We start from the raw sequence: 20,498 nt of genomic DNA on the forward strand, positions 1-20,498 counted from the left end.
GTTTATTTAGTTTTTTCAGCCTAATGATAGCCTCACTTGCACTGACATCTCTTTGGGTCTCGGTGAGATGCTCTAAAATACTGATTCAACACTTTGAATTATCTAAAGATATTTTATCTGCATCATTCGTCATGAAATACCACGGCCATGAAACTGTGTCAGATGTCCAGTTACCTTTGACCCTTTGACAGTGTATAAAAGATGACTGTAATTCCTAAACACTCAGCATTTTTGTAAACCGCACTTCAGCCACAGTCCTTATTTTTTGGTTTAATATCCACTGTGGTGGTGTACAGAGGCAAAACAGCAAAACTCTGTTTTTGTCCAACAAATAATGGACCTGACTGTAATTAGCTCTCACCATTGTTTCGACAACAAAGGCTTTCTACTGATCAAAGATTTATATGATTACATTTATGTAATTATTGACCCAAACCAAGAGGCTGTTGAGCTCTGGGTTCTTCTTAGGAATTAAAGTGCCTCAGTGGGTGTTGTATGTGGATTACAAATATCTTATTCTTAACATTTGTGACTTTACACAGTTCAGTTCAATAAGGAGAAATCATTAGAAGGAACTGAACAGGATTTATTGATTTACAGAATTCAGTTGTGCTGTTTGGCGATTACACTCCGATGGCCCATCACAGCAGAATGAAATCTCCTACACGCACCCAAGAGTCTGCATCTATTTTTATGCTTCATTGTATGTGTGTGTGTGTGTGTGGGGGGGTGAGTAGGCTGATGCGATTAGCCAGACCCAGTGGAGTGAATAATATTGTGTCTGGCCCGAGCAGGAAGAGATGGAATATAGCTGTTGCTCTTTATTATTATACTGTAGTTCGTCTACTCCACAATCAGATATGCACAGAGTCATCTGTGTGCGTGCTTCTACGCACACCCATCGTACAAGACTGTTCCTTGCCCGATGATGCCTCTTACATGCATGAGACACTTTGTTAATCTCTGTTACACATGCATGAGTTCTCATGCCACTTTGTGTGTGTGTGTGTGTGTGTGTGTGTGTGTGTGTGTGTGTGTGTGTGTGTGTGTTTGAGTGTATGTGAATGTGCGACAGCATGCTTGATGTTATTGATATGATTTATGTTTTATGCCATTTTGACCAGTGTTTTGAATTTTCGTGCATTTTTGATCGTTCTGTGTTATTTTTGAGTTCTCTTGTATCCTATGGTTCCTAGGTTATTCTGGTCAGCATGGTTTATTAGATTTCCCCTCACGTCGCCCTCTGTGTATCTGTGAGTTCTTGTGCCTCGTTTCCCTTCCTGTTTTATTCTATGTTTCCCCAGCCCGTCATGTCTGTGCTCTCCCTTCTGCTCCTCCGTGTTCTCTCTCCCCCTCCAGCCTGCGTCTCAGTGTACTTCCTGTTTTACTTTGATAGTCTCGATAATCAGTGTAGGTCGTGTTGTGTTTGGTCCTGCCCCGTCTAGTTATGATTATTCGTGTCAGCTGCGTTCCTTGTGTGCTCCCACGTCCCTCGTTATCTTTCTGTGTGTTTATGTCCGCGTCTCCCTCAGTCCTTTGTCGCGTCTCCTTGTGTGCCTCCCCGTGTGATTAGTTATGTATTTTCCCTGTTTAGATTTGTACCGTTTTGCCTTTTTTCCCAGCAATAAAGCTGTGTTTTTGAGTTCACGTCCCGCTCCTGTGAGTTTTGCATTTGGGTCCTCACCTTCCTGCACACAGCCAGTTAATGACAATTCAATATTCATATGTGTCTACAGGATCTCTGCTTTTTGTTTGGTATTAGTTTCTAAGCCTTAATGTTGCTCCGGGTTCCCTCAGTGAGCCTTTTCTACAAATTACTCTGTATAAACATTTGCAAGAAAAAAAAAAGAAGGGAAAAAAAGCTCAGCTTGTCTCACTGTGGCCTTGAATTTATGCTCCTTCACATCTTATCAGGCAGACCAGCTGCTAAAGTGACATATAATATTTGGACACAAGATCAACAAATCAATGAGGTTTACCCTTTCTAGCTGACTCCGCTTTATCTCCCACACTGTCTTTCTTTCTTAGACTTCACACAGACAATTTTTGAGCTTTTATGTCTTTAGCATGTCTGTGGTATGTGGGCTGTAGGTGGTTTATGTGTGTATTTTGTTTTTTCATTTACGCAGTGGGCAGGGGAGTCTTTGTTAAAGTCAAAAGCAGCCAGGGACTGTGAGTGCATTATTTGGTCTCAGACAGTTGGTCAAATTTTTGTCACTACAGTCTGGTTTTACAAACAGATGGCTGCTATTTCTGCTGTATCGAGTAAGGAAAGGAGTTATCTTGTCCTAGGGCTGCAGTTGAACTGATGATATGTTGTCTCCCCCACAGTGGATGCTTGTTTAATGTTGCCCTATTTACATAAAAGGGAGAAAAATTGTATCACATGTGCAGTAGATTGTTTTTATTGCAAGGCAGGATATTTTTAATGAGTGAACTGTGCGTGTTTGCAGGGATGTTATGCTAGAATCTCATGGCAGAGCCCTTAATATGATGAAGGAAGACTTCACTAAGCAGCTGGCCACAAAGGTAAGTCTTTATCAGTATGAACAATAAATCTTTAAATACTGATACACAGCAATAAAGAATATGTTACTAAGCCAGTTTGTGTAGTCATTCAGTTTTTTGGGGTTTTTTAAGCAGATTTTTATTTATTCCACCGTTTATTTTCCAAAAATGCCCCATTTGTCTCCTTTCAAATGCTTGCACTGCACAGCACCCTGAGCAGCCTGGCATCTTAAGATCATTTTGACGTGGTCAAGCATTTACATGAACACGGTGCAGCTGAATTACGTGGAAGAAAGATTAATACCAGTCCTATAAAATAAACACCATCCTAGACGCATTGTCAGCAGCAGATGACTAGCGGTGTAATTTGTACAATGCATTGTTTTAATTTTGTATGCTGAAATGAGTGCATCAGTTTACCGATGTCAGACATTCAGTTCCCGAGTGCTGAAGTAAACAAACGTTTAGGAGAGCGTCCAAGCTGTTGTCACAGTTCAGAGGAGTCTAATAGGGAGAATCCTGACTCACACAATGTGGACAACATTACAAGACACCAGGACCACCAGTCTGTTTAACACCAGATAAATTGAACACACAAACACACATGCACACAAAACCAATCTGCCTTTTATTAGTCAAACAGTACACTGTCTGCCTGTCTGGCGGCAAAAGTCACTGAGGTTTTGCTGTGTGTCACAACAAAGAGGCCATTTCACCAGAAAAAAGAAGGAAATTAAGCTGCTTTCTGTCTCGCTTCTTTCTTTTTTGCTTATGCTGATTAATGTTTATATGAGAAAATACGGATGCTTTGCTCGAGAGCCATAACAAGCAAGATATTTGTGGACAAGAATTCAAAGAAGCATGTTTGACTTGACGTATGCACATCTCCATCACTACCTCAGGTCTTCTACACCCTTAAAACACATTTAACCCCAGAAATCGCATTATAGAAATCTTAGTCTTGAAGAAATCTGCTTGCAGCAATCAGAGAGAAACAGTATGACAGAACTGACTAAACAGGTTGCCATACTCTAAAGTTATATTAAAAGCGATTTATAATGCTGCTGAAGTGTTCTCTCTGTTCAGTCCATAAAGACTCCGCCCTCCCGTCAGCCATTTCTCTCGTTAGAGCCATCTGTCTGTCTGTCAGAGGCACATCTGTTAAGGAGCTGAACGGAGAGTGCACGGACAATCTGTTTTCGCTAGGCTGACTAACAGCAGAAAATTACTAGACAAAAATAGTTTTCACGTAGGCTCGGCAGGAAGAAATCAGTGTTGTTGTTATGTATTGATTAACCGATCTTACAGCAAAGGCCTGCGGTGAAACCAAAAAGCTTGTAAAGTTGCAGGTTGCCTTTGGAGAGCCTTGTTCAGTCATTACAGAGCATGTTGAAAAGGTGTTTATTCAGAAAACCACTCAAGATAGACAATTGGCAATTGACTGGCAAGCAGTTTCAAGGCAAGGTGAGGCCTGTTCCCTGATTCTTTTATGAAAAATAAAGCAGGTATAATATCTATACTTGACTCAAAGTGTTACATTTTTTAATAGCTTTTCAGCTAACCCTGTCAGAGAGAGAAAAAGCTTTAGAAGGGACTAAATCAACAATCTGGTTTATTCTTAAAATGAATTAATGCACTGAGCAGCTCAGCAACATCAAGAAGGTCAGAAAGACCACAGAAGATGACTAAAGTGCATGATGACAGAATTATTTCCGTTATTAAGAAAAACAGCTGCAAACCAAATCAAGAACACACCTAAAAGAGGTAGTAGTGTCATTGCCACCGTCTGTAATCAACAGACACCCTGTGAATGAAAATACAGCGAGTTTACAGCAAGGTGCAAACCACTGGTTAGACTTAAGAGCAAGAGGGCCAGATTAGACTTTACTAGAAAACATCTGAAAGAGGCTGCACAGCTCTGGGAAACATTCTTTGTACCGATGAAACCAAGATGAGGTCAAACAGCAAAGAATGGAAAAGAAGAAAAACATCGTATCATCTGTCAAACATGATGGAGTCATGTTATGTGCCCCTGCCAGTAGAACTGGGTCACTAGGGTTTATTGATAATGCGAGTGCTAATAGGATAATTTCTGAAGTATACTCTCCACTCAGATTCAGCCAAATGCCGCAAAACTGACAGACAGTGCTTCACAGTACAAGTAATATGATGACTCAAAGCATACTGCAAAAACAACCCACGAGTTTCTCAACATAAGGAAATGGTTTCTGATCTTAACCCATCAAGCGTGGCTTTTAAGTTACTCAGCGTGGCTGCAGTACAGTCCTGACATCAGGACATCAGGACACAGTCATTGACTGGCCAAAGATTAACCTTCCAAGTATTAAAAACAATCCCTATATTTAAAACTATATTACTTTGTCTAATTAATTTTGAACCCTTGAACATGGGGGGCTGTGTATAAAAATGTCTTAAGAAATTAATAAAGTCTTAATGCAAATTCCCAAACCCCTAGAATTAAAGCTAAAAGCCTCCACTTCAATCATATATAGATTATTTGACTTTAATCTATTGTGGTGTACAAACCACCAGCTGTATCTAGGCTGTCAATTTAAAATTAATCATTTAAAATAATTACAGAATTGCTTTAGGCATTGTACTCCTAAGCCTGGACAAGTGCCGGGCACAAATATAACACTGGAACACACACAGCACAAATACACATAGATGTGAAGACATTGACACATACTTTATTTGGACTAAAATACTTACGAACACACACAAACACACACATCCATATGGGTTATTGTTCATTCTGGGCTTCCTGATTTCACATGAATTTATACCCATGAAAAGGAAGCGGCCACTCTGGTGCGCTTTTTAAATACAAACGACAGCTGTGTACATACACACACACATACACTCGCTCACAAAAGGATATACACATACAAACCATCCATGCTCTTCACACGTACATTCAGCCAGCAAAGAGGAAGTGGTGTTTTCTCATTTCATCCAACACACGCAATCTTAGTCTCTCATACAGTTCAACAAACCAAAACCATAATATGCATGCACGCACAAGGTCAAATACATACATTTTCACACGCCAATCTGCCCTTTATTTTCGTCTCTGACACCCACAGGCACTATTTTTCTTGCACTTGAAGGCAAAAATGCACAAAGACACATGCACCAGATAAACACATACAAAATCACAATGGTCCCAGTCCCGGGCGCTGGTGCACACTTTGTCTGATCTCTTTGCTGGTGGAAAGAAAACAAGGTGGCCTTGGCCAAGCCGGGCTAAAAATATGTTGCATGCAACTTTGGCCCCCGCTCTGAAAGCTGGTGTTTTATGTCCCAACAGTTCTTTTTTGGACTGCAACAGCATTGTGACAAGGCCAGTCACACTGCTATCATTGTAACACACTCTAACAAAGCGTTCCTCTCACATAGTGTGAAAGGAGTTAGGACATTGTTTCTGTTTTGAGCTTGCATCACCACTGAGCTGCAACACAGCATGGAACAATACAGCGTTTGTCAAAGTGTTTTATAAGATATTAGAAATTTAGTAGTAAAGAGGCAAATAAGAATCAAGGGAAACCACAGAGGAATTAAACACAACTTTGTGTGGGGTTTGGTGGCCAGACATCTTGATGTTGTATAAATATTTTTTACCCAGCTGTTTGATAACACCACTTTTATTATTTTCTGTGTGTCTCGAGCTTTTTCTTTCTTTTTTTTTTGCACTGACAAAGCTGACAAAGCCTTGTGTGACGTTCCTCCTTCCTGTTTATATGATGAAGAACGCCACACTTGGTCTGAATCAGAGACCAGCCTGAGGATGTTCTTTGTCTCAATGACAAAGTCTCTTTCTGTTTTAATTAGCTTTGCTGTTGTGCAAGTGCAGTGCTGTTGTCATTATTGTATGCAAGAATAAACATATGTAGGCTGGTCTTGTGTAAATGTTTTTGTGTGTGTGTGTTTGGCTTTAATTCTGTAGCTGACTGCTGCCCTAGAAGAGCAAAGATCCCAGAGTTCATTGCACCTGAGGGAGCAGATGGAGAAGCTTCGCCGGGAGATGGACCTAGAGCTGACAGTGGACAGGGAGAAGAGCCAGTTCATGCTTCTACAGTGTCAGCAAGACAGGTCCCAGCTTCAGCAGAAGGTGCATAGGTGTTAGGTGAACATGAGTGTTGTACACATCAAATTCCATTACATAAATAGGAGCAAAATGCATGCAGTTCTTAAAGCCTTTGTTCACAATATCAAGCTTTTGTGGTTGTCCTTTTCAATTTTGCCCCCCTTTATATCTCATCTTTCATTCACTGTATTATGAGAAAGAAATCTGAACAGATGGCAAGCAGACAGATTATTCTGAAATTGCAGATAAGAGGACAGAGCATGTGCTTCGCCGAGTACATCCATTCTTGTGTTCTCTTTTGTAATTTGCCATCTGTCAACTTTTTCCTTTCTCTTTTGGCCATTTTACTTCCCTGTGTGTCTGTCTTTGTTTGTTTTCTCTCTGCGACTTTGTGGCCTCTAGAAATGTAAGACCAGGATCTGCTTGCACCAGCTTTTTGTAAAACTTTCAGTTTCTGGGTAAAGTTCTTCCTGAGTTCTTTGTGAGTAGTAACTCTTTTCAAAGTAGGGAATTTAGTACTCACTATGCATCAAATTCAAGTTTTCACAGGACTTGGTAGCTTGTAGAACAAATTTTAGCAATAATAACTTGAAGTAATCTGTATGACTTCATCAGTCTCTCACGTCATTGTGGAGGAATTTTGGTCCAGTCTTCTTTTCAGTTCTTTGAGGTTTGCTGGCATTTGTTTATGCACAGCTCTCTTAAGGTCCCTCACCAGCATTTCAGTCAGGCTGAGGCCTGGACTTTGACTGGGCCATTGCAACACCTTGATTATTTTCTTTTTCAGTCATCCTGCTGTAGAGTTGCTGCTGTCCATGGGATCTTTGTCCTGTTTATGACCCAGTTTCAGCCAAACTTTAGCTCAGACAGACGGCCTCACATTTGACTCTAGAATACTTTGGTATACAGAGGAGTTTGTGATTGACTAAGACAGGGGACCAGTTCCTGTGGTCGTCACGTCTCCACTACTCTTCTTGATAGTTGATATGAGGTGTTTGTGCTGATATGTTCGCTCTGTGTTTGTTTTTCTCCAAACGAGGTGCTGTGCATTATGGCCAAACATCTCCACTTTGGTCTCATATGTCCAAAGGACATTGTTGACATTCAAGTCTCGAGATTTGTTTGGATGAACTTTGTAAAAGTAAGCGGTGGTGCCATGCTCTTTTTAGAGAGAAGAGGCTTTCTCCTGGCAATACTTCCAAACAAGCCATGGTCGTTCATCTTTTCAAGTGTATTTGATTATTGGCACCTGGCTGTTACTTTCCCTCTTAGGTCCCAGTCAGTCAAGTCTACAAACCGGTTCACTGAGAAATAATGTGTATTCCCTAACCAGTCAGCAAGTGGTTGTTGGAAGTTGCTGACTTTGACGTGGTAAAAACGTCCTTGCAGCTGCTTTGGTCACTAGCAGATTATCTGCTGACTTGTCTGCAAACACACGCCAACTACTTACCCTAGCAAGAGTTAAACTTGAAGAAGTGTGACACAAACCAGAAACAGAGAAACTTGGCCTTTAAAGTAAAAGGTGTGCCTTTTGAAATTTGTTGTTTGCAGATTTAAGGCACAACTTTTACTTTGAAAGTGAATGACTGCTTGGTCAGTAGTTGGCGAGTATTAGCAGACACTCTCCTGCGCAAACTTTGGGCGAGTGCAGTAAGCCGCTGGTAATTGCATAAATGTTTTCAGTGCAGTGGTATTTACCTCTTTGCAACCAATTTTACCTAGTGACTGCCGGGAACGTCCAACAACCACTCATCAGCTTGTCACTGACTGATCTCTAGGCCTTTGAGGATGAGGCTTTTGCAGTTGATTTCACAGCAACTGCTGGTAAACACTTACAAACCATCTGAGAATATGGTTTTTGTTTACCAAGGTCTCTAGGCCTGTGTGACTCAGGCTGTAAATCATGAAAAGAATTAAGGGTATACTTCGTTTTTCACACAGTGCTTCTGAATTTTGTCTTATTTTTGTAAATAAATACTGATGTGGTGTAATAGATCATGTGTTGTTGTCTGAGGTTTTGTATTTAAATTTACCTCATTTTAAGGACCTGATAGCTTATGTAAAACCTTAGAAAGATGGTGTACTTTCTTTTTGACATGGCCTTAATTGACTGCAAAAATTTGAAGAAAATATTTGCAGACATTTGTGCATTAATTAGTAATTAATTCTTAATCTAGTCAAGTTATAGTAACAGTGTGACTAAACGAATGTTTCAAAGTAGTGGTAACTTTTTTCTAGTGTGGGCTGAAAAGAAGCAAATTAACCACTAAATTTGGGAACTTGTAGAAGTTCCTCTAGCTGTTTATGAGGCTTGCATAACAATAACGAGTAAAAATAAAGAGTCTTAAAGCATTTCTGTATTGGGACTGTATCAGTTCCTTAATAGCTTGTAGGACGTCTTCATTGAATAGCTCGCTTCAGTTCATGCCACAGCTTGCATGTCATTTTCATGCAAGTCTCAGTTAGTCTTTGAAAACATGAGTTTTCTTCATTGTGACGTTGATTTACTTTTGCGATGGTTGTTATAGGTGATTGACTGCAGAACACTCACCTGTTGTGTTACGTCTCCCTTTTTTTCCCTTCCTGGTGGCCCTCAATTAATACCATCTGTACCACGCCGGACAGTGAAATTTATGGAGATAGATATACTGCTTGTCCACATATTTTAGAAAAAGTATCAAAAATGCAATTCCAACCTCTATGTAGCATTGGACATAGGCACAAACATATCCAACAGTGTGTGCTGCAGCCCCTGTGAGTCAATCACAAGTAGGAACCAGGTCTGTCTGAATTGTTGATAAGTTGTTTTTAGACCAAGAAGACAGTGTACAATGTTAAACTGTATTACAGAATATCTAGGGCACACTGAGGAAGCGTAAATCCACCTCTTAATTTTTTTTTTTTTAAAAACCAAATTTTCCATATAAAGCTTGATACCTGACTGTTAATGTTGGAAAGGAAAGATTCTGTTGATTTTCTGTGTCAGATTTTAAATCCAGATGTTGGATATGTGATAACAGTAGATGATGACGTGCGGGTTAGCAGGTTTCCCACACCCAAAATATATATCCGCCCACATTTAAACTGCTGATGGTAGGAGACAACAATAAAAGAGAAAGCAAAACACAAACCAGTGTCAAGATCACAAATTTGACAAGCAGTGAATATGCCCAGTGTAGTAAAATGCTAAATTCCCCCCTCAAGCCCTTCAGCTCCTACTGTGTCTGTCACTGCTAATTCCCTTCCTGCCCACTTCTGGAACAAAGTCTAGACGAGGTCAAAGAAAACATGTTGTCCCCAATATATGAAGCAGAAACGCTTGAAGCTTTTGCATTTTTATGTCACCTCGATTTCCCCGTAGTCCCTGAAAGACATTTTAATGAGTCCGTTTGAAATCCACAAAATGCCAGACAGCATCATTTAAAGAGATCCACATCTCAAAACCGTCCTGTCCTGTTTAAACAGTCTTTTGTTTACTATAAGTAACTGTTTTTATTCATGGATTAAAACATGTCTTCTTTTGCAGTTGGAGAAGAGTGAAATGAAACTGCGGGAACTGCAAGAGGTACTGCAGCAAGAGTGGAGGAGCAGGGAGGACAAGAGGAGAACCCAATGTGAGGAGAGGAGGAGAAAAGAGGAGGAGACACACCGACAGGCGATGGCGAATCTGGTCCAGGCTAAAGCAGCGATAAAGCTAATGACTGAGAAGAATGCTGAACTACAGGAAGAGGTGTGTGCATGGTTTGTCTAACCGTGGGTGGAACCGTGGAAGGTTTCTCAGTTTTTTTGTTCTTCAGGTGAATTTAAAACAGAAAGTGTGCATTTGCGAACAAAGACATTTGCCTTAGCTTCACTTGTTCGTGTGCAATCCCTATTCACACAGGGCCGGATCGCATTAATTAAGCGCATATTTACATTAGCTTGATCACAGCCAGAGGCAGTGAGCGAGAAAGTTTAAGATGAAGAGAGAGCGAGAGAAGCGAGAGACAGACAGAGTTCATATTTGCTTTGGCAGCAGAGCGCGCAGTGTTGGATTTCTGTGCCAGTACGTTTCAAAATGGAGTCGAATTAAATTGCGAAGCAGCACATAAAGAGATGGAAGCGGCGCAAAGAGGAAGCAGGATGGGGCGTGCATATAAAAAGTTCAAATGGAGGAATGAATAAAAGAAGGCCAGTGTGTGCACGTGTTTGAGGGAATGAATGAACGATAGCGCGGGAGCAAACTTTATGAACAAGAACAAAGACGGGACAGGAAAGAGAGCTTCCTGTAGTGATGAGCTTGACTTTGCCAAACATTCTGTGTGTGTGTGTGTGTGTGTGTGTGTGTGTGTGTGTGTGTGTGTGTGTGTGTGTGTGTGTGTGTGACTTTATTTTTTATATGTTTTTGGTAGCTTTGGTATCTGTGTGTTATTCTTTCTGTCTGTAAACACCATAGCTGAGAGTTTTGAGTGAATTCTGATGAAACTTTGTGGGGGTGGGGTCCTGTTAATAGTCCACCAAAATTTGGCCTGAATCCACCAAGGTCTTAAAGGTCAACTTCATGATTTACTGGCCAAAATTGACAATAACATTGATTCTTACAGTGTGGTCTATATTGTCATAGATAGTAATGTATACAGATTTAAAATATTTGATATCTGACCTGCAAGGTTCATAGATCGATCTGATGGTCAAAGTGATAATAAAGCCATATAGAGATTTTTAAAATTATGTTTCTTGACCTCTGACCTCTTCTTCAAGGTCAAATAAGGTCAAATTTTCATACTTTTAAAAATCTGCTGCCTTATTTTGTATTGGCAACATTTAGGAAATGATACTGTTACATGGGTATTCTAAATATCACATTATAGCTGACCTCTGACCTCAATTTTACACTCCAGAAATATACTGCAGTGTAATATTATATAACAAGCTCGTGTTATTCATGTCTAGTTATTTACAAATCAATGCTTATTATCCATTACCTACTCCTACACAACGAATGTGTAATCAAAGTAAACATCTGTCATGCTGCCCTTATCTGATTTTTAATGCACAACAAACTTTTTAAATTAAGTTTGAAAAGAACAAAGAAAACTAAATTAATCCATAATACACCACAGTTCCCTTAAAAGTAAATGCTGCCCAGAGATTTAGCTGCCTTGGTTAAAGTTTGTGCTCTCAGAGTGCTTTTCTTTAATATTGCTTTGGCAATAAGCTTTTTGGAAATTTAGTTTCAGAAGCCTGTAATTAAAATGTGTACCAGGTATGTAAGAACTTTTAAATCATTTGTGGCGAGCCGGCCAGAGATAAAATCCAGAACCCTAAAGTTTTATTTCAGACAAAGGTCATACACACAGAGACAAAGGGGGAGGCAAAAGAGAGTCCAAAAAAACGGTGTAAAAGTAAGCGATGAAGAAGCCAAGCAGGAACACAGGGAAGTTAAAAAGAAAAAGAAAATGAAAAAGGGAATACAATCTGGGAAATGTCTGGAAAGCTACGCTGTGTAAAGTACAAGTTCTGGCAACTGTAAAGTGAACAGTGGTTTGTGTATATACTGAAGAGACTGACTGGCTAATTGAACACAGGCAGCATGTAAAAAGCAGAAATATCGAGCAAAGGGCAGAAGTAAACCAACAGACGAATACAATTCTCCAAATTAAAGTGGAACAACCAAAAAAAGAACCAGAAACGGGGGAATTTTCTGTCCTTTCACATTACTAGAAGTAATTAGAGCCACAGTTAGTATTTACATTTAGGTCCTTATATATTTGGACCTAACTAAACATAGTTTACTGAAATCTATTCCAATTATAGTTATATATTGGACATGGACATAATTACTAGACTCTCAGCTTTCCTTTGACTGCATCCATATTTAAATTAGATCAAGGGTTTAGGAGTTTCAGCTCCTTAACATGTGTCACTTTTTAAAGGGACCAAAAGGTAATTGATTCAAAGGCTATTTCATGGACAGCTGTGGGCAAGTCCTTCATTGTATCACTATCAATTGAGCAGATAAAAGACCTGGGCTTGATTTGAGGTGTCGTGCTTTCATCAGGAACATTTTGCTTTGAACAGACAACGTGCAGTCAAAGGAGCTAAAAGCTATCCTTAAGCTGCAAAAACAGAAAAAAAAAGATCTGAGAAATTGCTACAATAATAGTAGTGGCAAAATCTACAGTTTGGTACATCCTGAGAAAGAAAGAAAGAAAGAAAGAAAGAAAGAAAGAAAGAAAGAAAGAAAGAAAGAAAGAAAGAAAGAAAGAAAGAAAGAAAGAAAGAAAGAAAGAAAGCAAGCAAGCAAGCACTGGTGAACTCAGCAATGCAAAAAAAAAACCTGGACGTCCACAGAAGACAACAGTGATGGATGATTGCAGAATCATTTATATGGTGATGAGAAACCTCTTTACAACAGCCAGCCAGGTGAACAACACTCTCCAGGACGTAGGCGTATCATTATCCAAGTCTACCATAAAGTGGAGACTGAATGAACGTAAATACAGAGGGTTCACTATAATCTGCAAGCCACTCACTCATAAGCCTCAAGAATAAAAAAGGTAGATCGGTCTTTGAACTGTCAACCTCTACCAGAGTGAAGTAAGAAAACAGTATGGAGAATGCGTGGAACAGCTCGTGATCCAAAGCATACCACATCATCTGTAAAACCGCGGAGGCAGTGTGATGGCCTGGTTGTGCATGGCTGCCAGTGGCACTGGGACACTAGTGTTTATTGATGATGTGACACAGGACAGAAGCAGCCGAATGAATTCTGAGGTGTTCAGAGACATACTGTCTGCTCAAGTCCAGCTAAATGCAGTCAGATTGGACAGTGTTTCATAATACAGATGGACAATGACACAAAATATACAGCCAAAGCAACCCAGGAGTTTTAAGCAAAGAGGTTGTATTCTTGTATGGCCAAGTCAGTCACCTGATCTTAACCCAACTAAGCATGCATTTCACTTGTTAAAACTTTGGACAGAAAGGCCAACAAACAAACAGCAACTGAAAGCCGCTGCAGTGAAGGCCTGGCAGAGCATTAAAAAGGAGGAAACCCAACACGTTGTGATGTCCATGAGTTCAAGACTTCAGGCTGTCATTGCCAGCAAAGGGTTTTCAACCAAGTATTAGAAATAAACACTTTATTTTCAGTTATTTAATTTGTCCAAGTTCTTTTGTTCCCCTGAAATGACGGTATTGCGTTAAAAAAATGCTTTAGTTTCTGAAAGTTTTATTCAATCTTTTTGCTTAACACACTGAATTAAAGCTACATCTGAGTTGTTTCATTTAAAATTCATTGTAATGTACAAAACCAAAATTATTTTAAAAAGTCTCTGTCCAAGGTAAGTCCAGCTTTAAATGTTTAATCTTCAGTTGAAACACATTGTGAAGACATCCCACTATATGAGCTGCAATAGTTTAAGCAACAGTGAAATAATAAATTATGAAGAAAAAGTGCTTTAGGATCATTTATGTTGCATTTTTATTTGAACTGTACACAGCCACATAAAAGCATCACAGGCAAAATCTTTGTGTATTTTTTAAGTTGTTTCTGTTAAAAGAAATGTTCAGTTTGAACTTGAAAGTAAAAGCAAAACTCACAGAAGACTCATCAGAGGAGACGATCCATCCCTAATCTACAAAGGTCGTTATAGTCAAGTCATCTTCTTCTCATCACTGCTTAATCACCTTGGTTTCCTCTGCATGACTGTCTCAGTCATGCAGCTGAGCTTTGTATCGCTGCAATCTGTCAGCCCTCTAACGACCCTCCCCCTTTCTGTCCGCCCACCGTCTCATCAGCGGTCTCCCGTTCGAAGCGCCCGTCCAAATAGGTTAAGCCAGTTCAAGGTGTCCTGATGCCAATTTCACAGCTGACATGCTCTTTTAATGTCATTCATGGACCTTCAGCACAGCGGCTTCTCCCCCCATCACCACCCCGCCTTTCTGTTCTTTGTCAGCGTATTTGACTGCGCTGTGACTGTAGTTAGAGAAGATCAATCAGTATAACGCTTCTAGATTATCTTTCCTATTCAAATGCGAGCTTTCACCGCCCTTTCCTCTATGAAAAATGGTCACTGGATTTCGACTATGAACTTGTTATGTCATTATGCCATTTCGTTGGTCAGATACTGTTGCAGCGTCTTGGACACTTCCTTCAAATGACCTCTCACCAGCAGTCACGTCAGGTCCAGAATGTGATGAACTAAGCCTGTCCATTGTCGATTCAGCTTCCTTATTAAAGCAGTTTATTGAGGTTCAGCAAAAAAAGTCATAAACATATGCACCAACAGCAGAAAAATCAGACAAAGAGGGACTAACTTTGGTTCTTGTGGTTCTCCAGTGTATTCTGGAGGTGAGTTTGGCAGGTTAAGAGGGAGAATACATGCTCATAATTCATTAGTACAGCCATGATTCAGTTTTTCATTTCTAAGGACATACTGTCCTGAAGAAGAAGGAGAAGAAGAAGAAAAAATCCAAAAGGCAAAATTATTTTAGTGCAGTGTCCATAATTACCTGAACCACAAAGTCTAAAAGCTTGTTAGAAGTTACATTTTTATTTTTATTAAGCGTTACATTGCATCACATGCTTTTATTTATTCTATTTCTGTTTCTGTTGCTCTGCACAGACCTCTTTCTGAAAGAGGCGGGTGTAGCTGCAGCTCCAGTTTGATTTAAAGTTGCACATGCTGAAACCGAGCTCAAAACTGTGCAGGCGTGGAAGAAATAATGAGCTGTGTGTTATTTTAAGCTGAAACATACACACTCTGGGGACATGTGGTACTTGCATTAACTGGTTAAAAAGGGGTATAATGTGGAGCCTTTAGTAACTGTAAAAAAGTGATATTCAAACAATAGCATTGCAGATGCTGTGGCCTCTTTAGCGTGTCACTCTGTGGCTGGAGCAGTATGGAGATCAAGCCAGCAATAACTGCATAATCTTCTCCTATTCGGCTTGAATCTCTCCCCTCTCGCTGCTTTGCTTTGTTTTTTTCTTTCTTGCCCGTCCCCTGAACTCTGTCTCTATTCCTTTATGTTGTCTGTTTCTGTGTCCCGGACTCTCCTTGTCTCCCTCCCCCTCCTGTCTGTCTGTGGCTTTGTTGCAGCTGACCAGGAGAAGAGGGAAAGGTCACACTGTGTCTGAGGGATCAAATGGCTAACCTTTAACCCCCCCCCACTAACCACTGAAGTCACACAACAGAGAGAACACACACCACATGCAACGTTGCGTGTGCAAACATGCACTCCACAGTAGATCTGCATCACTAAATACAGTATGTATATGCTGATGAGGGTCTTAAACTGTATTTTATGTGCATTTGAGTGTGTGTGTGTTGCCAGTGGAATGTGGTTTACTGTGTAAGATTAAAAGCAGGGGCTCTGTAAGTTTGCATGTGACTTCTTTCTAATAGCCCTGTAATCCTGCTCTCACTAGGAGCCCCTAATGATTGCAGCTAGACTGGCATGCATGACATCACACACACGCACACGCGCACGTTTACATGATCTAACACATGGCTGCATATAAACATACAGGATGGAGACTCACATACACACACTTAGGAAGTGGCCCAACGTGTGCAAACAGTTTCACACACACACACACACACTCTCACAATAATAGCGTGAGGTGCGACACAGCACACAAAGCTGGAAAAGTGTGTCACAGGCATCTGTTAACACGTGTACATATGCTGACAATTGTAGACAGATAATTATATATAAAATATGAATGTGAAAAGCCGGTATACACGCATTTACTGTATGTCCTCCATGATGGGCCTGTCTGAGAAGCAGATGTGGATGTACACCCTGGGGCCAGGGCAGTATTTACACACAGAGACAATCTCACAGTCACATTCTCAAGTCAAGAAGTGCGTTTATGTTTCACGCACACACACACACGCACACACACACACACACACTTTAAAAACACACGCAAAACTCACATTAAAGCATTTTTTGATGATGGCTTTGTGAGTGTTTGATGTATAGTGTGGCTAGTGAGAATATTAAAGGCTTAAAATTTACATCCAATGCTTACTCAGACAAATCTGAAAGCAACATATTTCATTTTATTCTGGATTAAATTCATTCATCTTCAGGGTGCCTAAATCATCGGTTTTAGCTGACACGCCTGTGAAAGCATTAGCATTTAAGAGTCCAGACACAAACACAGGAGCAGCGCATTTTTGCTTAGCCTAGCTCCGAGATGTAGTTGATTGACCCATTTCGGTTCTTCACATTTGTTTCAGTTTCTAGTGCTGTTAGCAAACTGATGAACCTCATCACACTGATAAAAGTAACAAAAACAAGTAAAAGATTTAACAATTTTTTTCAAACAAATGTAAATTTATAATCAATACCTCCCAATGGCTTAATTTATCAGACTTTAGGTGGATATTAGTGTGTCTCTGTTTTTATTATTCCTTGTATGAATGCTCTTAAGCAACTGCACATCTACCAAATACCACACAGTCAGCTAGCTGTCTGTGCACTGCCCTGGTTTTGTAAATATTGGAATAAAAGCACTGTTTTGCAGCCAGTCTGCGACAGTGGTATTCCTGCTTACACACAGGCCTGGGGAGAAGGTAGACTGGGCAAACAAAACACTGCATCTAAGAGTGAAAGTGAATGTGGTGCATGCTAACATGCTAAACAACACAATATAAACACATTGCAAGGAGAAATAAACAGACCAGATGGCCAGTAGAGCAAAATCTGAAAAAGAAGGATGCCTCACTCAACCTTTAAAGTGTTATTTTCTTCATGCAAGTCAAGTAGCCTTTTTTTTAGCCTTAAAATTCATAATTAGAGTGTAAAAAATCCATTATGGAAGCTGTGCAGTCTATACATCACCCCGCTCTTGTGCTAAAAGCATGTGGGAGTGATTGCCGTAAGATTTGTGTGGTGTTAATTGTTTTGAGTCCACACAGACTGCTTACAAAGATCCGCCTTTTAGTATCTGTTAAATTTTGGTGATTAGGTTTGTCACTTCACCATTTTTGGGCTGCAAGCAACACGTGTGTGTTATCAAACAGCAGATGGCCATAATGATGCAAACCATTGAAATGGCACATGCTTGTAATTAAATGAGCCAATAAGCAGTCTTTATTGCCATGTGCCATATTGGTGGGAAATGCGTGTAAAATTAGGACAAAGCTATGGAGGGCTTTAAAAGAATGCCTATTTAATTTTTAAATGTTTGCCTGTGAGTTAAACCCAGCCCTTTACTTCCTGTTCCTGGGGCCCTGGTGCGTTGTGCATCCTGTGTAGTGAAAAGGTGATTTTTGCACTGGTTTGTCTCATTTACACACACCATAGCTCAAAAGTTTGCACATTAGTCAGGTAGAAGCCGGATGCCTAATGCAGCTTGGGATATTTGGTGAGGAGGTGAATGCAGTAAGCATGTTTTACAGAAAAATAAAACTTGCACAGGGCCCTGGTTAATCACTTTATCCATATTTGCCATTTATGGTCTCAAACAGTCACAACCCCTCCTTTAAACTGTAAATATTTAGCCATTTTTGCCAGTCATGCAGAGATTTAACAAATGAAGTACAGAGTGTATTTTATTTGTTAAATCTCTGCATGACTGAGTCAGCTTTGAACTACTGCTTTGAACTTGAGCTAAGCTTGGTTCAAAGCTGATTAGCTCATAAAAAATAGGTTAATATTAATATGTGTGCATGAGAAACTGAAACAGAGGTGAATTGTTCCTTCTTTATTTGAAAATAAAACAAAAGTTGTTGATGAGATCCTCTGAACGATTCATTTTTTGTTCATATCCAGGTAACGTTACTCGAGGACACAGTAAGGCGGGAGTGTCAAGAGAGGGAAGAGCTAACTGCTGCGCTGTCTCAGGCTCGCCAGGAGCTCCTCGGGCTGCGATCCCAGGCATCTCATCAGGACACCTTAAAGCTTTCACTTCCAGACCACTTGGAGAGACACACACCAACAGGGAACAAAAATGTACACAAACACGGTCAAGCCCGGGCACCGCTCACTCGCTCTTTGGCCTCCCCAAGCAGACTCCGGCCTTCGCCCGCCTGCACAGACAAAGGCAGAGGCCAGGGCACGGGTGGAGAACAAGTGGGATTGGGGAATTTGGAGTCCTGGAGCAGTGGGAGAGTGCTAGGTGGAGAAAAACAGAAAGAGGTGACACTGCCCAAACTGAAAACAAGCTACACAGTGAGTGAAGTCAAACGTAAGGTCAATTTAGTGATGGAGAGGAAGGAGACGCTCTGAAAAGCAAGCCAAACAGGCCTGTACGTGTGTTAATCAGTTACTGAACGAAGCAGATATCAATAGTAGTTTAATTATGTTTTTTACATTCGTTTTAATAGCATCTTATTTTTCTTTTAAACTAATTATCTGACTGACTACTTTAAAAGTTGCACACACACACACTCAGATAAGGCACTGCGCCTGAGTCCTTGTTTGCACACTAGTAAACTCTCAGTACACACACTCAGCAACAGATATGCACTTGTTTTCTCACAACCTGACTCACGCAGACTCACTGGCACGCACAGGATTTCACAAACAACGCACACTCAAATACACACACACACACACAGCTTTAAGGAGCATGACAGCATGTCCCTTGCCACCCGTGGACACAAACAAAAGGCAGGCAAACACAAAAGAAACTGTATGGTAAGCATCCCCAGACACACAAACACACACACACACACACACGCACACACACGCACACAACAACAATTACCCAGCCTTCTCCCCTGAGGCTTTGTGTGTTATTGACATCATTCACTCTGTGGAAGGTCTTTCCATCCCCTCCTCCTCCTCTCTTTTCCTCTTCCCCTACATTTGGGATAAATTGGCATGATGGGAGAGATGTGTGAAGTGTGTGTGTGTGTGTGTGTGTGTGTGTGTGTGTGTGTGTGTGTGTGTGTGTGTGTGTGTGGCATGGAACTATTTTCCCTGCTTACTGGCACACATGCACACAAGCCTTCGCTCACCCCGTGTCCCTCTTTCCAATCCATCTGCGAGACAATGCACACGTGCACTTCATTCACTTAAAAAAGGTGGGGGGGAAAAATTATTATATCCTGCCAACATTTCCTGTTTGCCAGAACACACACATATGGTTTATCTGCTAAAAAACCTTTGTCGGCGTGGAGAGGATGTTCTCAAACAAAGACTGTGTGCCAGTAAAACCTGCACATATGTTCTTCGAAGGGTTAATAAGACATTTACCACAACACGTAAAGGGGGGAAAGTTTACCTCAAGTTGACTGTCATCATTGTAGTAATAAATTTGCTACTGGTTAATTGCATTTTTCAATTAGGTTGTCACTTACTTCAGAGGCTTCCACTTGCTGTAAGCTTTGGTGATTCTATTGACTTCCTTATAATAAAAACAACAAGATACTGGTTCTTAGTGTGATTTAAGTGCATTTTTTGTGCTTTGTAACAAGCACAGTGTTGGCTTCCTGTGTTTCAGTGTGTGGCCTTGTGTGTGTTTTATACACTGCCTGTGACTTTGCCGTGTGTGAGTTTTCAGAGAGTGATTATTTATATCCTAACTCTACCATCACTCACCTTAAGTCACAGAAAGTTCTTACTTGTATAATTGTGTCCATAGTGTACTGTCCATTTAGGTGTAAGAGGAAGACTTGGCTTACTTCTTCAAATTTGAGCTACATTTCTTCTTCTTCTTCTTCTTTTGTTCTATATTAGTTTTTTATATACATAACTGCTTGTGTGAGTGAGAAAATAGGCTTCACAGTGGAATCTTGACCTTGATCTGGAATTGTTGTTAACAAAGCAATCCCAGATTAAGCTCTGTGTACTCACTTATCGCAAATCTTCTTGCCTTATCACATGACCTTCATCACATGGAGTTTGTTCAGTTGTTATGGAATTGTAGAATTTTACT

The 20,498-nt window shown here is 40.4% G+C and overlaps 1 protein-coding gene across 2 annotated transcripts in view; it reads left to right on the forward strand.

The window, feature by feature from the left end:
- lekr1 (Leucine-, glutamate- and lysine-rich protein 1) overlaps nt 1-19,993 on the forward strand; it is a 104,575-nt gene extending 84,582 nt beyond the window's left edge. For both annotated transcript variants that reach the window (XM_026191515.2, XM_026191514.2), the window contains exons 9-12: nt 2,454-2,529; nt 6,476-6,640; nt 10,143-10,346; nt 18,389-19,993. In XM_026191515.2, coding sequence (XP_026047300.1) covers nt 2,454-2,529; nt 6,476-6,640; nt 10,143-10,346; nt 18,389-18,844 — 901 coding nt within the window. In that variant the 3' untranslated portion in view covers nt 18,845-19,993. The remainder of the gene's footprint in view (nt 1-2,453; nt 2,530-6,475; nt 6,641-10,142; nt 10,347-18,388) is intronic.
- The last annotated feature ends 505 nt before the right edge of the window (nt 19,994-20,498 follow it).

This window comes from Astatotilapia calliptera, chromosome 14, assembly GCF_964374335.1.
Source record: "Astatotilapia calliptera chromosome 14, fAstCal68.1, whole genome shotgun sequence".
Taxonomy (NCBI): domain Eukaryota; kingdom Metazoa; phylum Chordata; class Actinopteri; order Cichliformes; family Cichlidae; genus Astatotilapia; species Astatotilapia calliptera.